Genomic DNA, 22,642 nt, shown 5'->3' with positions numbered 1-22,642 from the left:
TACATTGCTGCTGCAACAGAGAAATTTCCCAGTTTGGGATTAATAAAGAATCCCAATCTATCTATCTATCTATCTAACTACTTTTATATATTGTTACATGCCGATGCCTCACAGCGAGAAAGTCCCGGGTTCGAATCCATGGGCCGACTGGTTCTTTTCTGTGTGGAGTTTGCATGTTCTCCCTGTGCCTGCGTTCTCCCTGTGCCTGCGTGGGTTCTCTTTCGGGTACTCCAGCTTCCTCCCACCATCCAAAGACATGCTCATTAGGTTAATTGGTGATTCTAAATTGGCCGTAGGTGTGCGTGTGAATGGTTGTCTGTCTCTCTGTGTTAGCCCTGCGATAGACTGGCGACCTGACCAGGGTGTACCCCGCCTCTCGCCCGATGACAGCTGGGATAGGCTCCAGCAGAGCCCCGCAACCCTTAACAGGAATAAGCGGGTACAGAAGATGAATGAATGAATGAATGAATGAATGGTTACATGCCTAGTATGCCTGGTCACTCTGTTCTCCACGTTGGTCAACATTCATTGTTTTTAAATGAGCTTTATAAATAAATTGACATTGATAATACTAAGGTCCTTTTCTGATGTTTCTCCACCAGTGCTATGTTTGGTTGGTTAGCCATCATCAGTTCGTCAGTCTGTATCTGGAAGTCCTGCAAGATTGTAACTCAAGGTCTTCCATTTTAACCTTGGGACTTCCAGTCCATACTCTGCACACATGTTCATATACACTATTCCAGTAACTTGCCTGCTAGCATCTGATGCCCTGCAGTCACTATATGAGGTTTTGATGCAGCTCTAGACATGACCCTCTCATTTAAACAAAATAATTTTACTTTCGTCTCATCCATCCACAACACATTTTCCCAATAATCTTCTCACTTGCCCAAGTGGTGTTTAGAAAACTGCAGACAAGTAGAAATGTTCATTTTGGAGAGCAGTGGCTTTGTCCTTTCAACTCTACCATGCACATCATGATTGTGGATCCATGAACAACAGTAATGTTATTACTAAGAGGTAACGACAGCAGTTTTAATAAAATTTGTTTTCAGAGAAACAAAATCAATTATACATTTATTCACAACGTCAGCAAAATTAAAAACACAATTTAACAAATGAGCAGAAAACTAACAAAAAAATGTTATCACGTATTAAAGTATTTTGGGTGAATTTTACCAGTAATAATATACTTATAAAAAATAACAATATCCCTTTGTGGGGAAATTTTAATTTACGAAATTAAATTCAAACACCCTTTCCAGCAATCACAATTATTTTACTGATGTACTTCACGTACAATTGCGCTGAATATCATATAGTTTTAAAGTAGCACATGTTTAGCTTAATTTAGTTCTGCTTATAAGAAATCCTGTTTTTATCTACTAAATAGCCAATATCATCAAATACTGAACATAACCAAACAACAGCTTAAAAAATCACAGCTTCTGTGATTATTGCATTTTTCATTGAGACACTGAAGTCAGTTTACAGTAGGGATGATATGATCAGGTTTTAAAATTGGTAGTTGTAGAATTTTTTTTTTCTTCAGTCTATTAAGGATTAGTTGATTTAAACACCGGATGTGCACAGTGGCATGAAAGGTTAAAATTAGGCTACTGTGTGGAAACATGGCACCAAGGTAAAAGAAACAGGCATCCTGACTTAAATTTCAAGTACAATACAAGACCACTAGCTTTACCTTTTTTTAAAAAAATAAAAAAAATAAATCAATGTGGCATTTACAGTCCATGTTGTATACCTGAAATTGCTTATGATTGGAATAGTTTCTGTCATTTAAATCATGTAATTTAAATTCTTCAGTTAAAACCCAGAGTGGGTTTACAAAAACTTTGCAATCAGATTGAAGGGGATAAATTTCTGAGCCTGTTTAGCTCCAATCTCACCCACGTACAGAGCCCCAGTCTTCAGATCCAGGTCTAATAGGTGTGGCTTCACCTCATCAGCCAGCTGGATCACACTGACCACTCTGCACTGCCCAATCAAACCCACCGGTGGTGCATTCAACAGCAAGATCTGATTAGTGTTGAGCTGGACAACAATAAAGTATTTCTTGTCTGGGGTCAGGCGGATTGAGTAGGGTGCATCCTTTGTGAAGCAGCTTCCCCACATCCCAAGCCATTCACCAGTGATGGAGTTAAAGACCTGGATCCTCTTGTTTCCCCTGTCGGCCACCCACACCCTCTGGGCATTGTCCACAGTCACACTGTGGGGGATGTAGAAGTGTGCCAGGGCTTGTCCTTTTTCTCCGTGCACCCACAGCACCTCCAACTCCTTGGACAGCTTGATTAGGCGGTTGTTTATCCCACCATCACCATCCACAATATACATTTCCCCGGAGTCATGAACAAAGATCTCCGCTGGCTGGTCAAACTGCAGAGGGTCCAATCCAGAGCCTGCTTTCCCTGGTGTACCAATAACCTGACACATAAAAGAAAATATTCAGCTACGTGCACTGTGTAGTAGCAGCAAGCACTGTATAGTAACAAAGCTTTAGGGGGAGGTTTGGGGAGCAGTGCCAGGGTGAATTGAACATCAAGACTGTACAGACACATCAGCCTGTGCAGAATGTCTAAAAAATAGGGTGTTATGTTAACATTGAGTGTTCAAATCAGTGCTCTAAAATTGAGAGCACTGAAAATGAGTGTACAACCTTCGACAACCTTCCAATGCCTCATAGACCAGGGCCAAGGGTACTGGTAAAGTGACTCTTGGGAAGCCAGATACTGTGCATGCATTACTGAATTCAATTGGTTAATAGAACTAATAGGTTATATTAAATAGTGAAGTAGTAGAAGAACTTCAACTTCAGCTACATATTTTTCACTGATGACGGAATGAAAGAAACATAGCTTTAAACACAGTATTCTGCCCAGTGTACTTATTAATTCTCATCCTTTAACTGTAACTTTATGAGCACACTGCATAGTACTGCTACCCAGGTATTGCCCCCACACCGAACTAGTGTTCCAAAAGGAAACAGCTTCTATCTTTATTATGCTGTAGTCCAGTCAACTCACCTTAGAAACAGAACATAGGCACAGAAAGCTGTGCAATATTCCTAAAATTGTTTTATGTAAATGTGATGTGTATGCTCTACGGTGCTGAGAAAGTGTGCCTGGTTTTGTACTTTCAGTTTCTGTGTGGTGAGCCAAATTAAAGCCGAGTGCGGCACCACTACTGTTTGCAGTCGTGTCTGTGATGAGGATAATATATTGTTTTTTGTTCTTGTTTTTACCCTGGAAAGCACCTTGTGCACCATTGGGTGCTGGAAGGTGCTATACAAATAAATATTGATTGATTGATTGATTGATAATTCAATTAAATAAAAACTTATTTAAATAGCACCAATAACAAATTGTCTCAAGAGCTTGAAACTCTAAGTGCGCGCACTAAGATGTTGGAAAATCTCCCTTTCAACAGGAAGAAATCTTGCACAGAACGAATCTTAGGTAGGAGAAATGCCTAGATAAAGCCTACATGCAACATATAAACATGATATAAATTAACATGAACAGAACAGAACAGAACCACAAGATCCATAGGTGTCAGCAGCTTTGTTATACACTGTTTCTTAGGATGCTTTCACATCTACTTTGTTTTTCCGAAGCTGGGAGTGTTTCCCTGCCAGGTAGGTTCATTTAGGCTGGTGTGAACACAACCATTAGGTAAAAAATCAAAACAGCTGAAATGTCATCGCTCCCCCGACATTACACATGGACTGCTTATAATTATATAACCAAGTAGTTTACCTGATCCAGAATAGGCTGTTGTATGCCTCTTGTCCTTCAGCAGCGTTTGATAACATAGCATATAGATGCTCAATCAAACAAGACATGTTCTTCATACTTGTACAATGGTACGTGAATCACAGAACAGCAATAAATGGCAGGGTCCACACATGCTGCACATGTTCCATTTTTTGATTTGATTATTTCCTAAAATCCAATTTTCCATGGCATGTCAGAAGTTTGTCTTGTTTTGTCTCAATTGCACTGTGAACACGAACCGAACCAAAGCTAAATGCAACATTGTAACATAATGTATTACTCACTGAATCTAAACGTAATATAGATGTGAAAGCACCCTCACACAAAATATTTCAAAAGAAACAAAGCTTGTAGAACCAATTTCTGCAGGCACCAAATCAAAACCTTGAAGAAACATTCACCTGCAGAAGCCTCCCTGATGGTGAGTAGCGTTTGATGCAGTGGCCAAACGGGCCGTTCCCCACATCTGTGATCCACACAGTGGGGTTTGATGAGGCTGCATCTGCTAAAAATATTCCATGAGGCATCTCCAGAGTAGTTGTGTTCCAGGAAATGAGAAAATCTCCATCTGTGGTGAACACCATTACCTTGGGCACATTGTCACCTAGAGTAAAGGAAAACACAGATCAAGTTCTGTAATGTAAAACAGGCTCCATCTGTTCATAACATCACAATGTACATTGTGTACATTATGATGTTATCATAATACTATCAATACTGAAAAAGTACTTAAAGGTGCAGTAGGCAAGTCTTATAAAACCAACTTTCTGTCATATTTGCTGAAACTGACCCTATGTTCAAGTATAATTGCATGAAGCAGGTCATTTAAAAAAAAATTCGGCTCCTTTGGCCCCACCTAGAGCCTGTAGCGCGATTTGCAAGACATCCAACGCTCCACATTCAGATGCACCAATCAAGTCCAGGGGTGTATTTAACAGAGTGTCAATCACTGCTCATGGACACGCATTTCATAGTGCCCTCCCCTCCCTCCACCACCTTGCACCACTTGTCCGTGGGCGTGTAGAAGGAGCCGGGATGTAATCCTCGTCTGAGGCCTGTGCCTCAGCTTCACTCTCAAACGTCTAACCACATCAACAGGTAGCAGTCATATATCTACCACATAGCAAATTGATAAATCTAAACTGTGGAATAAAACGCCACAATGAATGCTTCTAACTGTTACTGATAGCAAACATCACCGATGTAGGCTACTTTCAGAAACATCCTAACCTTGGTTTTGTCCTAAAGTTGACTATTGCTAAATATTTTGACCTAAAGTATAACGACTGTATCGTTGTACTTTAGGTCAAATTATTTAGCAATAACGAAGGGTATTATAAAAACTACGTCGGTGTGTTCCATGCTAGTTTGTTTACTCGCTCTCTCTCGGTTCTCTGCTCGTGCACAGTATTCCAGGGCCAATATGCACGCGCTCTATCATGCCCAGCTCTCCCTTGTGGGGGGAGGGGCTTGGGAGACCGTTTTGGGCTTTAGCGGAAAGTGGGGAGGGACTGAGAAGTTGTCGATGTTCAAATTTTTTGGCTAAGTCCTGGATATTCGCAATCCTGCCTACTGCACCTTTAAAGTTAATGAAATTTGAAGGAAAATTAAATGCTATTGAATTGCATTATTATCATTTTAAAAAATTAAAGTGACAGGTAAAAATATATTATGACTGGATTTTTATGACCCTGTCAGTCAAAATGACAGACAACGAAAAAGTCTAGCACAAGCTCTGGACTGTGTGGTAAGTTTTTGGGTGAAGAATGCAGCTGCTTTGGCATGACACTGGCAATGAACAAAATGATGTCAAAAAGTTTTATTTTCTTTCATTGTAGCCTACATTGTCTTTGGCCACTATAGCCCCAAACTCATTGTTTTTCCAGGCCTACAAAGTAGCTTAGTCTAGGCCTACTAGTTAAACAATTAATAGCCTAAAAACAAAATCAGAATACTGCCCGCTGAGTCACTTTTCATGTTGGTGAGTGGTGGCTTTACAATTACATTATTGGATTCTCTTGTAAAGAGGCGCACAGCTGCACTGGGATAACATAGGCAATAGACAAAATTATATAATTTTTAAAAGTGTGATTTTCTGTCATTTATGTACATTGTACGTAACCACCTACACAAAAACTGCCTAACACCTTTTTCCAGGGCCAAAAAGTACTAATTACCCCACAAACAATAATAGTCTAATAATAAAATTAGAATGCTGCACGCTGACGTACTGTTGTTGTTGGTCAAGACTATTTAGTTCAGAATGGAAGACATAAAAGTACTAACCTAGGCTTATTTTCTCATCCAGTCAGTGTACACAATGTCTTATAAATAGCTACTAGTGACAAGGATGCTAGCTAATTTCACCTGCGTTTACAATACAAACTAACTTGGCCATAGAACATTAGCCATAACATTAGTGACTTTTTTGTTGACACCGCCATATTGGCAGGAAAACTCTGAGAAAAAATGAATGGTGCCATTGTACCAGATTAGGGAAAGATTAGGGCCAGCTCTGGTTGCAGTTTGGCTGTGTTATGGGCCTTACGTGGCACACATGTTGGATGCCAGATGTGGGCCACATAAGGGCCGCAATTCATTCATGCATGTGGGCCAAGTGCAAGTGGGTTGTGTAGCCCATCACTGGGCCAGACCAGTTTTGCTGATTACAGGCCATCAGAGTTTACTGCGCACTTTAAACAGATAGAAATTGCAATAACAAGTAACTGTTTAATCCTGAATTTCTTTCTTATTGTGAGTAGTTTTAGTGCTAAATGAGCAACACCCATTTGTAATCCACGTTATAAATATTAGCCTTGCCTTTATAAAAAGAAATCTGTAATCACATCGTGTTAAAAACATGATAAATTAAAGCTGCAAGCAGCTTTGAACGGGCCCTCGCACCCCACGCCCGTCGGCGAACGGCAAGGACGGGGTCACTGCAGTTCTCAGGGGATACAGAGGAGTAACAATGCACCGTGGCACGATAGCTAACAGTTCTCCAATGAGAGGCAAAGTCTTCTTGCTTCAAGGATATATTTTTATTTTATTTTATTTCTCTATCGGTGTACATTACACTTATATTGCTTACCTTGTGTGCAAACTACTGTTTACTGTAGTAGCCTACTTATATATTTTTTTTACTACTGGCTGCTGGTACAACAATACATTTCACTGTGCATTGTACTATGTATAACTGTGCATGTGACAAATACAACCTATCTATCTATCTATCTATCTATCTATCTATAACAACGAAAAATAATCTCCGCTAACTTAATGCTAATGTACAATGCGAAACACCATAGACAGGCTAACGGAACTAGCATCGCCATAGCGGCGGCAACATCAAACGACCGCGACCTTATACAAACTGCGGTTGCAGCAACACACATAACTATGCATTTATAATACTCACGGACATATGTTCTCTTAACTCTTGAACGATCGGTAAGGCTGATATTTAGCTGCAAAACGACTTCTTCTCTTGAAACTACTACAATCGCAATCGCCACACTGCCACCCTCAGGTGGAGACGTGCATGCCAGAAGCGGCAGCACAGATAGTCTCGGCTCTTTTGAATGTATTCTCTCTGTGGCATCAACAAACAGTTGTATAATTATTCTCTCTGTGGCATCAAAGTATTTTAAAACAGCTACACCCATCATTACACGTTTAACCAACACACACACACACTGAAAGCCAGCCACCAGAGAGAAATACTTTGGCTCCATCTGCTGGACAAAGTAGCAAACTACGTGCGCTGATGATAGAATCAGTGAGACGGTGAAAAAATTCACTTTCACTACCATCACTGGCCAAAGTTTAACGAAAACTCACAATTTTCGCAGGGAGTGATCATGAAGCTCATAAGTCTGTCCTGACAAAATGTTACGAGAATCTAAACATCCTGACAGGAACAGCAGCTCATACAACAGACACCAGATAAATCAGACAATCCTGTTCACAATAGGTGGCACTACAATAATCGTATGAATATTGACATATGGATGTGTTCAGTTAGGGACTAGTAACAATACTGTAAAGTTTGATGCACTTTGGACTGAATTTGGACTGAATTAAAGCACGTTTAATGCAACTTCCCTTTTCATGGCGCGTCATGAAAACTTTCAGGGGCCAGGAGACCCACGCCACTTCGACGAAAAGTCAATAAGCCTATTTTCTTTTTCGTTCATCTATCTTTCAACTACCTAATTCCAGATTTTGAAGTCAATCTGATACGGTTTAATGCCTGAATTACAAACTCTAAAAAAACGATTTTTTTGTCCAATTTTCACTGTTTTAATCAAAATAGCAGACTTCCTGTTGGGTTTAGAATATGGCTCCAATTGACTTTTTTGTGCGTCCTGGGATGTTACATATAAGTGACATATTTCCAGATTTTTAGACGCAACGGGCTTCAGGGGCTGGTCCGTAGATGGTCCGTAGGTGGCGCTACAGAGCCATTTTGCCACGCCCATGCTCGAGCCCCTGATACATTAAAGTTTTCGGGCGAATGAATCTTTCTGCAAATTTTCAGGACTTTTCGTGCATGTTTAGACACCGAAAACATTTTTTAAAAATCCAAATAATAATAATAATAATAAAAAGAAACAGTGACTTTTTTGTGCGTCCTGGGATGTTACATATAAGTGACATATTTCCAGATTTTTAGATGCAACGGGCTTCAGGGGCTGGTCCGTAGATGGTCCGTAGGTGGCGCTACAGAGCCATTTTGCCACGCCCATGCTCGAGCCCCTGATACATTAAAGTTTTCGGGCGAACGAATCTTTCTGCAAATTTTCAGGACTTTTCGTGCATGTTTAGACACCGAAAACATTTTTTAAAAATCCAAATAATAATAATAATAATAAAAAGAAACAGTACGAAAACAATAGGGTCCTTGCAACTCCGTTGCATGGCCCCGTTGGGCCCCTGCACTTCGTTGCTCGGGCCCTAATAAAGAGGTTGAAAACGTTACTTATTTCACATGACACAAGTATTTGTAATTACTGTTACATCTGTTAACCTAATAAAGCATACAATACAACTTGGAAATGTGTTGTCTATAATATTGATGTTTCCCTGAATGCATTTGATCCTAACTTGTTAAACCACTGCTTGTATAACAGTAATATTTTTGTTATTAAAATAGAAAAGACTAAATATAATTTAAATTAATAGCAAATGTTGGACTTGCTGACATTCATCAGTTTTCAAAGTTAATATTGTGGTCATTTTAGCACAGTTTTTGTTTGTTACCTTTCTACATAAACTACAATTCTGTATTCTATCTCATGTGTTGAACACCATTGCCTTTTATTTTTTAACTTGTCCATATTTGAAGTATCCGAGTGTGGGCGGAGCCCACTACAGGCTTCATTTTTGAATTCGGAATCCAATGGGTGACGTCACGATGGGTTTGTCCATAGTATATACAGGCAATGACTTCTCCAGGATGTCGATATGCAAATTATATGCAAACCACGCTCTACTTGCCCCCCCCCAACCCCTCCCTCTCGACGCCAAAACAGTGACAGAAAGTTGAAACTGAAAATCAGTGACAATGAAAAAAAACTGACATCTTAAAAAAAATCTGTCTCTGGAAAAAAAAATGACATGAAGAAAAAATCTGAAGATTGTCATTGAAAAATACAATAAAATCCAAATAAAATAAAATAAGATTTTCATATTTGAATTATTTCCGCGACCCGGATAAGCGGAAGACGACGAGTACGAGTACGAGTATTTGAATTATTTTAAAATTATTTTCTTTTTTCAGTGCCAATACTTCACAGAAATACTTCTGGTGACGCATCTTGCTTTGCTATGCACTCGCGGCTGTAGGATCTTCTTTCCTATTGTGACTTCCATAAGTGCACTCAATCATACTCTTGTAGGCAAAAAATTGTTTCAGATATACCAGTCCATTTAATTATTTGTAAAACAAAAGCATAAAGCGGTCAAACAAAGAACTCAAAACTCCCGCCAGCCTGCGATCAAAACACAAAAGACTTCCTGTGCGCCACACCTGCATCAATTAGTGGGCACCTTAAATATGCTTCCACTATCCCCCACAGCGCCACTCAGGTGGATAGTGAGAATGGCTCCTCCAACTTTCATAGGTCCAAGGGTGGACTGGCGTACGGGGACATGAGAAAAAGAAAAAGAAAGGGGGAAAAAAGTCTATCGCAATGGCCAACAGCGTTGTGGTCCGCTGTGGGGCTGGGTCGGACGGCTATTGTTGTGATAGGATATGTGGGCCGAATACTACACTCCACAAGTGGCCCACATCTGTCTGCCAGACTCAAGACAGTGCATTTTTCCATTTAAAAGTGCTTGAGTTTACAATATTCGTGTCTGAATACGCTGGCCGTCTGCATCTATTATTTGATTCAGTCGTCCACGAAAATCCATTTAAGACCAATATTCACAAAGTAATGACACACAAGACAAAAAACAAAAACTGTCGTTGCTGAGTGAGACCGAGTTAGACAATAGTCACAGACGAAGACTCGCACACTAATGACTCACACGACTCAAGACCAAAATTGTCAGTGTGTGAGACTGAGGAAGACGAGGCAGTCACAGATGACGACTCATCGACTAATGGTGAGTCGCAAAACAAAAACTGCCATTACTGAAGAAGCCCAGCCTCAGAATACATTAAAACACCAAAAACTGTGGAAAAATGTTAACCTGCGATCATGTAGAGACCACAGACTGAATAAATATGGACAACATGTCGCCACTTCCTTGCACTGACCAAACTGTCGCTATTGGGGACATGGACAGTATCGATGACCTGACCACACTTCCGCCAGACTCACTCACAGACTTTCAACTCTCACACTTTACGGAGTGGTTAGCATGGCAACTGGTAGTCGCCATCATGTCACATCCTGTTTGTATAGCGTCAAACAACTAACTGGGGAAAAAAAACTGACACTTGAACGTGCATCAACATTAGTAGTTAACATTACATTAACTACCCAAAGTAACAGAAACCATCCGATTATTATTATTATTATTAGTACGTGTATTAAAGTGCTTTAGTTTGGCCCAAGTCCCATCCACTAACATGGAGGAGGTGGAGCTTGTGACCTATACTTCAGCCAGTCACCAGGGGGAGCTCTACCTGCTTTTGGCTTCACTTTTAAATAGCAGCGCTGCAGTCCATTCATACTGTCCATACTTCCACATACTGGAAGAGACAGAAATGACATGTCGACGTCTTCAAAAGGAAATATAACCTTGAATGACTTATGTAGTGATGTGGCGCTGTATAGAAAATAAAATTTACTTGACCTGCAAGGGCACCCACATAATCTAATGGTAGGAGAAACACTGGTGTTTACCTTGTTAGTGTAAAAAATGAAAAGAATAAATGAATGAATACATGAAGTATACAGTGTATCGTTTCTCATCTATATATTACATAAAAAATAATGATGACTTTCCTACTGTCATTCAGTTTGTCAGGGACATTTAATGACTATGACAGCGGTGAAGTTGGAATTTTCAGTAGAAGAGATGTGCATTAGTATTTTGTGGTGAGTATGTCATCAAGCAACATTTGTAACTGTGTAACGTTTTAGATAAATAAGTGTATTACTTTTGCATAGTTGGTGTTGTTGGTGATAGGATATTTAATAATAGCACTACTTAATGTTTCTTTTACGGTTTCTTCATGCCCCTTGAAACAAATTTTGGCTCAAATAACGTGGAGGACTCCAAAAAGGCTGGCTACAGATTTGGGTAATACACACCACTGTGCTGCCCTATGGGTGCTGTAGTTTCTGTTAAATAGAGATAATGAGTGTTGTTCATGGAGAGTATACTTCAGTACTACAAGAGAAGGTATGACATGCAACATTGAGTCACTAATCATTGTGCAGTACAAAATGAACTTACATGAGGTCACAGGCTATGGCTGGCTGTTTAGAATGCTCAGTAGATATCTTGGCCATATACAGTATTATAAAAGGTTACATAAATGCATAGCTGTTACTGCTTCACATGCCGTGGCTAACATCAATTTAGTTTTTAATTTGGTAAGCTTTCATTAAACGCATTCCAGGCTTCCTGCTGTTAACATATTTAGATAGAACACATCTTTATCCTCTTGTAGATTCAATTTGAAACACGTGCAAGATGATATCACACACAGTGCTTTGGAATGACAGCAACACAGACACCTAAACCTAGTACTCCTTGGTATTGTGATTTGTGCAACAGCACAAATCAAAAACAGCTGCAGATTATTCAAAAAAGCTTTTAATAAGTATCTAAGTATCTGGGACTGGTTTAATTGTCTGGTTTGTCTGTGGATGACACTTATTTAACTGTTCAATTAAATATTGATCCCCTTAAAACTAGGACTTGTAATCGACTGATTACAACAAGACATGATACAATGAAAGTAGGGGAAGATTTTTGGTGAACCTCCATTATATAGAATTTTACATAGAGTTAAAAAGTATTAATGTTAATAATCTGTAAAAATAGGATAAAGCAGCATTTTAAAAGATAAGTGTTGTAGTATGACCAGACGGAGTAGTGGATGTGTAAGGTGAGTTTAGTGATCTTACAATGAATATATGTAGATTTATTGATCGATATTAAAAAATATTTTCCAAACAGTGTGCTGGAATATAAGCAGCAAGAGCTTCTTGATGTCTGAGGTCATTTGACACTGCACATTCGTACTGCCAGGTGCTCATAGAGACCAGTGTTGACCAGAAGTCTGAATGTGCCAAGTTGTTTATAACTTTACCGAACTAAGAACTGGTAGACTACTTACATTGTCCACTAAGAGCACTGACAGCAGTTGACCTTTCACGGACCAACCGGCAGTTTTAGGTTTGTTCCGTGTAATGTTGAAATGCTACCAAGGTTTTTTAGCATTGAAATTATGCATTATTTCCCAGTGTACCTAAATCCATTACACAAAGAAAAGGCTTGATATAGCGTAGTTGTTTTACCTCTCTGTGCCACATACACCACACCAGCATATGGGTCGACAGCTACAGCAAACACTTCTCCGGTGAAGAGCTCATTGTTCTTGGGCCAGCTCAAGTCTAGTTTATACAGGGGTCTGCCGTGCAACCGCTGGTCATGTCGAAGGCTGGCGCTGCTTGGCTGATGGGTACCGTACAAGACCATCACGAGCAGGACCAATGAGGCCATACTGGAAGCCACCCACCACGTATGGTCTATCTTTTTCATCAGCGTCGGTGGTAATTTCGCTTTTGACTTGTACTGCGTACTCGTCTGGTTGACCGACGTAATCTGCCTGGAACACCGCAGGAGAGCAGACAATCGCATGCGATAAGCCACTTTTCGATCTAGGTGCTACTGATCTTGTTTTAATGTTTAAATCCAACACATTTGATATTTGTATTATTCGCTGACAACACACAGAAATCACCTCCACTGAAATCCCAACTGAGAAATGAAAGTCTTCTTTTTCTTCCTCCTTTGTTTTAAATGGCGGTTGGCAAACCGGTTTAAAGGTGCATTACCGCCACTAACTGGACTGGAGTGTGGAACATGCGCTTCAACAGAAAAAAAACTAACTAATCTAAATTTGACTCTTTTGAAACTATGATGATGTTACTTCTGTAACATCAATGACTGAAATAGATCATCTCTCTGTGTACTGTACTTGGTGCAATGAAGCATAACATGTTCAATAGTTTCTGGTTGGTTGCAATGTGAACACATGTTCTATTCTATATAAAACGTTATAAGTAAGTAAGTTTACTTTTCTCCCACCCCAGCTTGCTCTTGTATATAGGTGTCTTCCTGTTTCATTATTATCCTGGTGCTCCTGCCAGACTGAATGTGAATATGATATAATTACTGACTTGATCTGTCTACTTGCTCGTTTTTGAACTATGTACCATATAGCTTTTGAGTTGTCCTTTATTTTTTGCTGTAGCTGAAATCTAGAAGTGGCATGAGGAATAACCAGGGAGAGGGTAAAATGACAACCGTGATGCTAAATTGAAATTGACTCAAGCCTACATATCTTGCTTTTCCATCACATATCTTGCTTTTCCAAAACTCATAATGTTCAATTCATTATGCTCCCAGTAGTCATTGTTGAAAGTGAATCATTATGTCCCTTGAGATTAATCCAGTATTCAATCATAAGCTTCACTCTTCTAATCCTGAAAAGCATTTCACCAGTTTTCACCTGCATAGCTGCTACTGGAGATGTTGTAACCTACATTTTCTCAGTGCCTGAGGTTGCAGTTCCAACCGAGCCTATCCCAGCTGTCATCAGGCGGGAGGCGGGGTACACTGGAGGGTGACAATTTTTCAGGACTCCAGTATGGGAGTCAATTTCTACTGTGGCCAAGAGAGCTCAACGAACTGCAATTTTAGAAAACACGTGCAAATAGACTCACAACACCAGAGGTGGCAAAAGTATTCACATTCTGTACTAAAGTAAAAGTACGGATACTTGTGTAAAAAAAAAAAAAATACTCTGGTAAAAGTAAAAGTACGGATTCAACTCCTTTACTCAAGTAAAAGTAAGAAAGTACAGGCTCTGAAATGTACCTAAGTAAAAAGTAACAATTATTTTGCCATTAATGAAACAATTCATCTGTTGATAATTTTGCAAAATGAAAAAGTTCTAGCAGAATAATCTAGACTTAATTGACCAGATGTCCTGCATGAGCATCTGGATAATTTTTAATAATAAACTGAGGGTTACTGGGTTGTTGTTGTTTTTAAACAGCTAGCTTGTGTTAGCTACATCAAAACGGTGTGTTCCCATAGCATTGCTAACGTTGTAAACTAGCTTCCAAAAAATCCTCAAAAAGCTAATGATAGCAACAGAAACCACACCATTCATGAATTTGTTTTTTTCATATAGGACCAGTAGTTCTCAAATAGCGGGGTCAGGTGGACTTTCAGTATTACTGTCTTTATTGATGCTTGAACGATAAACAAGCCTCCAGTCACTAGGTGGCAGCAGAGCTCAAACTAACTAACAGATGCCTCTTCAAAACAGTAGAAGAAAAACACAGGAAGCGCACCGCGACTTTCCATCGACGGGTGCAACTCATGCGACTTTCCTTCTCTATTTTTTTAACAAAACTTTATTAAGAATTGCAAAACAATACAATTCGACACAGCAACAAAGACTACCGTCCGGGGAGTTACATACATAAAGGCATTTTTTACACATTGCATTATAAAAAGACATTGTAGAGAGCACATAGATTCAAGGTCTTGTTAGCTTTTATGTTATTAGATTTTTCAATAGTTTTAATATACTCTTTGCCTTCGTTCTTAAATGTAAGAAAAAAAGGGTTTTGATTTGTGTATCGACATTTATGAATGTGCCATTTGGCCAAAAGGATAATAAAATGAATGATGTAATATTGTCTAACCTTGGTAAATGGAAAGACAGTGGAGCCAAATAGTACATTTTCTAAACAAAGGGAAAAATCTAGGTCAATAGAAAGGGAAATCAAATTACAGACATCTACCCAGAAACGGGTGGAAAAAGGGCAACACCAAAACAAACAACATTCTCTCTATTTCTGTGAGGATGCTCAAATTTAACAGAGCAAATGGCTCAAATGAAAGAGCTGGACTTGCCCTCTAACATGAGAAGCATCATAATAATAATAATAATAATAAATTTTATTTAAAAGCGCTTTTCAAGGTACTCAAAGACACTTTACATAAAAAGAACATCAAATCAGCAAAAACAAATGTGAAATATGACACTAAAAACACAATAAACTGAGCTAAACATTAAAAGCAATTTTAAAAAGGTGTGTTTTTGTCAGAGATTTGAAGGTAGGAAGGTCGGTACAGTCGCGGATGTGTTTGGGGAGATCATCATGAAACTTCCTTACAAGCTAAGGGAAAGATGGAGGAATGTTGCTTGTGACCTACTTGTGATCTAAAAAATGGTTGGAGAGTTTGTTGATCTCGTTACTTTTATTGAAAAGCAAGTCAAAATTGCCTCAGATCCTTTTTGGCAACATTCAAGACCAGGGGTGGGCAATTATTTTTTACAAGGGGCCACATGAGGAACCTGAACTGTGTTGGAGGGCCGAACCAATGATAACATAACTTTATTCTGCTCAGTATTCATTTTCTCCCATTGTAAAAATCAGTAAATCATATATTTTGATTAGCTGCTACTGGTTATCAGAAGAATAAGGATATTCTAGAAATATTTATAAAAATATATGAAACTTTGGTGTAAGTCAAATAGAAAAATACTCCTATAGAAGTAGCAAACGGTAAAGACAAAAACAACCTTTACATCAGTGTTTATTTTTAACTAAGTAAACAAACAATGAAAATATATTTTGCAGTATGCTAAAATATGCAGTTGACCAACTTTATACAAATAGCAATACTTTCAATAACATGACGAAAGGCAGACTGCATAAAATTTGACACATGCAGTCAAGACATGGAGAATGCACTGTATTGAAAACTATCAGCAGTGCTTCAAATAGAAGAGTCAGAAGTCGAAGCGTCAAACTGAGTACAAGAACAGGAGATTATATATATATATATATATATATATATATATATAAAAACAGCAACATATCTGTTCGCTGACACACCATTCTTCATTCAGTTAAAACCACAAACCAGCATGCTCCATCACTGTACTTCCAGGGACTTCTCTGAGCCTGTGTCAGTTAATTCCTTCACAGGAGGGAAGGGAAAAAGTTCACAAATATTAACAATTAGCACACAAATTAATTGCATGTAAGCTGGCTTAGAGTTCATGGCTGAGGATGTCTCTGTTCTCTAATAGCTGCATCCCTGACAACAGCTTTTTATTTATTTAATGAAAATGTATTTTGCAGTATGTTAAAATATGCAATTAACCAACTTTATACAAAAAGTAATACATGTTTTTTTTTCAGTTCATTTTACATGTAGCACTTTACTTCAGTTCAGTGAGAGAAATCCAGTCTGGCTTGAGCTTGAACAAGTGCACTGAAATCTGGCTGAATGTCTGAGGTGGATATGTGAAGGACAGCTGAGAGGTGATCATCAGTGATAGAGGATCTGTATCTGGATTTGTTGAACTTCATCACTGAGAATGTCTGTTCACATACATAAGTAGATCCAAAGAGGACTAGAATTTTCTGAGCATGCCTCCTCAGGTGTGGAAAGTTCTCCTCTTTGATAGAAGAGTAAAAATCCAGTAGTGAGACAGACTTAAAGTGCTGTGCCAGAAGTGTGTCAGACTGCAGGTCAGTGAGTTCCATCTGAACATCACTGGGTGCATTATACACAATGCAGGTGAAGGGAGAGGACATCATGTGCATTTCACTCTCAACTGTTTTAAAGTCTTGAAATCGCCTGGAAAACTCACCATGCAGTGCTTCTAACACTGATGAGTACCTGTGGAAGTGATCAGCTGATGGTGCAGCTTCCTTCAGTGTTGGCAAGTGGGTGATAATGTTGTCCTTCATTTGGCTTGAGAGAAGCTGCGACTTTCTAATGAAAGCTTTCACTGCGCTGTACATTTCATGCACAAAAAGGCCCTTGCATTGCAGCCTGACATTTAGTTCATTCATTAGCGCAGTCACATCAACAGCAAAACCAAAGTCTGCCAGCCAGTCTGTGTCTGAAAGCTGAGGGATGTCATTCCCTTTCTTCACACAGAACTCCCGAATCTCCTATCTCAGGTCCCAGACATTTCTCAGCACTTTGCCCAGGCTGAGCCACCTAACAGCTGTGTGGTAGCTTATGTCACGACGTTCAGTCTCATTTTCCTCCAAAAGTGCAACAAACTGTCTGTGATTCAATGCTCTTGCCCGGATGAAGTTAACTATTTTAGTGACAACATCAACAACATGGTTCATTTTTAACACAGACTTACACAACACCTCCTGATGTATAATACAATGCAAAAATGACAATTTCTGCTCAGCGTTCATTTCTGTCACTTTATCCTGCATTCTCCTCAAAAGTCCAACATTTTTCCCCGTCAGATTTGGACAACCATCTGTTGTCACACCAGCCAGCTTTCCCCATTCGAGTCCCAACTTGTCCATACATGCATTTACCTCCGTGAACAAATTACTTCCAGTTGTTGTCCCTTTTGTGGCATGGGCAAGGAGAGGAGGGTTGCGACAACGCCACCTGCGGTAGTTCCACCCGCAGGAAATCCTAAACTTCTAACTTTTAGGCTACCTTTACACGGAAACTATCTGAACCAAAAGCGCAAAAGTGGCGTTTCGTTTTCACTTTTAACTCCGCATTTAGACGAGCGTTTCTGAAACAATTCTGTGTTCAAACGGAAACGCAAAAGTGTGGGAAATTTCATACACATAGATGCAGTATACCGCCAGATGGCTAGGTGGCAACACTCCCAAGAGTGCCTGCGTAGAGGTATTTACTTTTCTTCTACTTTTCCACGCTTAGCGCGCGAAATACATTAACCAAAACAATCACTTGGATACAAATTATTGCGGCTAGGGCCTGTTGAACCTCCATCGCGGAGCTCGACATGTTTACTTGTTTTTCCGGTCCTGTCGCATGCTTGTCACGTCATTTCTATTCGACGAGAAACGCAGTTTTGCGTTATTCACCCTTTGCACGGTGACGCGAGGGTGGAGCGTTTTTAAGATTTCCACTCTGGAGGGTGGTTTCACTTTTTTGCGTTTTCAACCCCCAAAAACGCCGTCACCATCTAAACGATATAGGACATCCGATAAAATGTTTTGCGCTTTTCACCTCCAATCGTTTCCGTGTAAAGTGCCCCTTAATTGTTTACTTCAGTAGGACACACAGGTTCAACAATACCACATGGGCAAGAGACGGTTTCAAATTAAGAAAACACTTTATTAAACAAAATAAGTAATAATCAAAGTTCCCACACACCAGTTACCCACAATAATACTAATAATCATCAAATAAAATTAGCACCAGGCAAGAGTAAAAGTCAAGGGAGAGGGCTGGGGCTTACCAGGCGGCAGGGATAAATCAAAAGTAGAAGGGTCCTTTACATAAAACACCCGTGACACTGCACTCACACATCAAAAACAAAAAGGGATTCATGAAGGGAACCACCACCAAGGACTGGACTGCCGCCTCTGGGCCACCGCACCTAACCAAAGACAAGCAACCAATTAAAACATGCCGAAAAGTGCTATACAGGACTGGTGCGGAGAAAAACAAACACAAAAATACAACAAAAACACTAAATAATGCAAAATAATCAATTACATCAAACATGTGAAATTAATTAAAACAGTGGAATGCCCCTTAAACAAATCAGCCCTATGAACGTAGCAATGCACTGAGGAGCCAGGCGGGCCAAGCCAAAGGTGGCTCCAATAACTTTTGGTCACGTTAACTCAGGGCAGACATAGTCATTGAAATATCACGTGAACTGAAGTCGCGACAGCGAGCCGGAAGCATCCACAAATTAAATAGAGCCAAAACAGCAGCGCAGATCCAGGGCACAGTGGCTGGATATGGGCCAACGATTTACCAGGGCCTCTACAAAAAGGACATACAGTTTAATGCACAAATTAATACAATTACAATCAACATTTTTAAAATAAACCGATACACCACTCTGAGAGCTACATTAACGCCCCAGAGACAACGGAGGGATAACGAGCCATGCTGCGCGTCAATCGCCCAGCTACACCAAAACACCAGAGAATAATCAGCTAAGAGGCAAGTGACAGAGCCGCTAAACAGCAAGCAATTGAGGACATACCGAAAGGAACAAGCAAGCGCATCCAGGAAGGGCTTCTGGCGAAGCGATACGTCCCCCACGGCCCCAGCAGCGGTCGCGCTATGAAAAGCGGAGATCGCGTCACCAAAATGCCCGTTTTATGCACACTTGAACAATGGCAGACCGGCAAAGTGCGTTACCTGAAGGCGAGGATTGTGCAACCACAACAGCCGCGCCGACACCCACGCTGGTCACGCCGAACAGGCCACAGTCACCGCAACGAAGCGGAAGAAAGAGGAGGGAACAGGTGTGTCTGCACCTCTATAAGGGCGCATTGTGCCGCCCCTCAATCAATACACTCTATGCGTTAGTATAGCGCCATCCAGTGGCAGGGAGGGAGACAACCTGTCACACTTTCATTGGCTGCATGGCTGCCAGCTCCTCCGTGATCTTGAAGTCCGCAGATATTCCACGTAGGAAGATGAGTAGATCACAGCTCTCATCCAAAGCCAGGGAAAAATAGTCAAAGTTGACCGCTCTGTTCTTCAGCTGAAGCTCCAGATTCCCCGCGATGTCCTTAAACCCCCTGTTACCAGTGGCGGTTCTACATTGAATTACGCCCTGGGCGCGAGACCCCCTCCGAGCGCCCCCCCCCCCCCCCCTAGAAGTCCCAGAGAGCAGCCATTTGGCTTTTCTACCTATAAAACCCACAGGGCAGCCGATCGGCTGGAAGGCTTTTAGCTAATATCCTAAATCACCTGTGAACCCTCCTTTGGTTATGTAAACGAGGCAGTTTCCTTGAAGTGGCTCAGCATGTCCCCTCCTGTGGTGCCCCAGTGATTGCCTTGTTTACATAACTAAAGGAGGGTTCACAGGTGATTAGGATATTAGCTAAAAGCCTTCCAGCCGATCGGCTGCCCTCTGGGTTTTATAGGTAGAGCAAAAAATGCTGGGACTTCTAGTGTTAAACCCCCTGTTACCAGTGGCGGTTCTACATTGAATTACGCCCTGGGCGCGAGACCCCCTCCGAGCGCCCCCCCCCCCCCCCCCCCCCCGCGAAAAGAACATTCATGAATTGCAAATTTAAATAAACATGCCCTTACATGCTAAATGTCTGTCATTAGACGCTATATTAATCTATCTTTCAGGGAGGAACAATTAGCTCCTGGGTTACTGGCTCGAATGCTTGGCACACTTTTAGTTATGACTGGTTAAACTACGTTATGACACAAAATAGAGTTTTATTAGAGATTTATTTTTTTCCTTTTTTTTAAAATTTTTTTTTTTGTCCTGTCCAGCATCGAAACAAGCAGAATAATGGTCTGTTCATTATATTGTGCTGAGCAAATTTTGTTTTGCCAAGGGGAGCTTTATGGATGATAAGGCTCCTCTTGATAATCGAAGTTAAACTTATTTAAATTTTATTTTATTATTTATACATGTTGATGGATGGACCTTTACATAATATTGCCGAACCTGACAGGGAGAGAGAAAGTGAAGAGAAGATAGATAGAGTTGAAAGGGGGGGTGGAGAGGAAAAAAAAAAAAAAAAAGCGATACGCCACGCAGCAACTGCTACACCTGTTGAGAAACACAACAAAGGACATCGCCCGGCCTCGGCCGGAGAGCAAGCTGACAATACTGAAAGGCACACAAAAGAGAAAGATTACAGAGAAAGATTACATTGGAGTACATAGCAACCATGGCACAAAAGTTTCATACACTAGTGTTTAAGTCTACACATACATGTTTGTATAACACAGCAGATAACTAAACCACAGTAGTCCTTAATGTTCACGGTTTGTATACACGGTTTAAATGTTCACCGTTTAAATGTTCACCAGAGGATGCAGTGACTGTGTCACCATGCAGAATGAGGGTGAAGAGTGTTTAAAGATGGCTTAAAGATGGCTGTGATGGTGCAACCATTCCCCCAGGGAGAGCAGAGGATTGACAGGAAGCCCCAGGACCCCGACCACCAGCAGCAACCCCAGGGTGCGTGTCCCCATCACCTCACCACAGAGGGACATGCCTCCATCCAGATGGTGGCATAGGAGGCCCCCGGCCAGAACCCCCCCCCAAGCCACGGCGAGCAGGCCCCGGCGGCCCAAGAGAGGCAGCCACCGACCTCCCCAGGCAACCGGCCACCCGGGACAGGCACGAAGCAGGGTCCACGGCCCCCCGAGCCCGAGGGCAGCACCCCCCACCCCCACCAGACACGAGGCCCAGCCGACGCCCACAAGGACCAGGCCGCCCCAGACAGCCGCCCGGGATGGGCCAGCACCCGCCCCCGCGCCCAGGCCACACGCCCAGGGACCCCGGCAGCACCCACCCCCTCCCCCCCTCCCTTCCTCCCACCCACCCAGCCCTCCCCCCGCCAGCTACTTGCACACCCACTCACTCATACACTTCCATCCATCCCACTCATCCCTCCTCTCATTTCCTCACTCATTCGCTCCCTCCACCAGGTTCTCCCACTCATTCCGTGCACTCAGCTTACTCTCAGCCACACCCATCCCCCAGGGCCCTACAACCCCCCGCCAGCACCGGCCAGACAAGCACCAAGACAGAGCCCCACCCCACCGGGCCCCCCCCCCCAAGTAGTCCCCCAACCACCGCACGCTACCACAATACCGGGACCAGGCCACCAAGAGGTGGGTCCGTGGTAACTATCCCCGGCTATCCCCCGCCCGCCCCCCCAGGTCAAGCTCCGCCACCGCCCCCTTCCACCCTACCAGAACGAGGTCCCCACCGGATCCAGCAGATCCCCAGCGATACAGCCGGCAGGTACCGCAGGCCCATGGGAAAGCCGCCAGCCCCCCCCCCCCGACCCCGGCAGGGAACAGGAAAACAGGATGACCCAATCACCCCCCCCACCCCCAACTATAGGTATTTGTAAGATGTGTGTTGTTTGCGATTAAAATTGGGAGGTAGTGACCACACTGCGCTGGAGGCGAGGCCACACAAGCGGTCCTATCCTCCTGAACGGCCCCGCCCACCAGACACTGCATAGCCCACCCCCCATGAGTGATTGTGTGCCGTCAGTGTTCCATATGTTTAATGACTAGGTGTGATTAAAACTGAGGAGCATGTCATCCCAGGGCGCAGCAAACGAGGGCACTTAGATGCCCCCCCCCGGCTGAGCCCCCCATGGTGTGCA

At 41.7% G+C, this 22,642-nt stretch overlaps 1 protein-coding gene across 2 annotated transcripts; it reads right to left on the bottom strand.

Moving 5' to 3' along the window:
- Positions 1 to 1,027: 1,027 nt before the first annotated feature.
- On the bottom strand, positions 1,028 to 13,261 carry LOC311504542 (NHL repeat-containing protein 3-like). 2 transcript variants are annotated; one of them, XM_084567714.1, is made up of 4 exons: positions 13,222 to 13,261; positions 12,776 to 13,086; positions 4,193 to 4,395; positions 1,028 to 2,442 (listed from the first exon to the last, which is right to left on the bottom strand). In XM_084567714.1, the coding sequence occupies exons 2-4, from the start codon at positions 13,017 to 13,019 to the stop codon at positions 1,843 to 1,845; spliced, it is 1,047 nt and encodes a 348-aa protein (XP_084423840.1). In that variant the 5' UTR covers positions 13,020 to 13,086; positions 13,222 to 13,261; the 3' UTR covers positions 1,028 to 1,842. The 2 variants fall into 2 exon arrangements, with proteins under 2 accessions (XP_084423840.1, XP_084423839.1); XM_084567713.1 differs by having other exon boundaries at positions 12,776 to 13,235.
- Between the last annotated feature and the right edge of the window lie 9,381 nt (positions 13,262 to 22,642).

The sequence above is a fragment of the Chelon labrosus genome, assembly GCF_963514085.1.
Source record: "Chelon labrosus genome assembly, chromosome: 19".
Lineage (NCBI taxonomy): Eukaryota > Metazoa > Chordata > Actinopteri > Mugiliformes > Mugilidae > Chelon > Chelon labrosus.
Note: the sequence above shows the minus strand (reverse complement) of the source record. Positions and strands in the feature narration are given on the sequence as shown.

Excerpts from the sequence above, each read along its gene's own strand:
- LOC311504542 (XM_084567713.1), bottom strand. The coding sequence starts at position 13,118 with ATGCGATTGTCTGCTCTCCTGCGGTGTTCCAGGCAGATTACGTCGGTC. Across the intron at positions 4,396-12,775 it reads GGTGTATGTGGCACAGAGAG|GTGACAATGTGCCCAAGGTA; the intron begins GTAAAACAACTA and ends CCTTTACTCTAG. Across the intron at positions 2,443-4,192 it reads CATCAGGGAGGCTTCTGCAG|GTTATTGGTACACCAGGGAA; the intron begins GTGAATGTTTCT and ends TTTATGTGTCAG.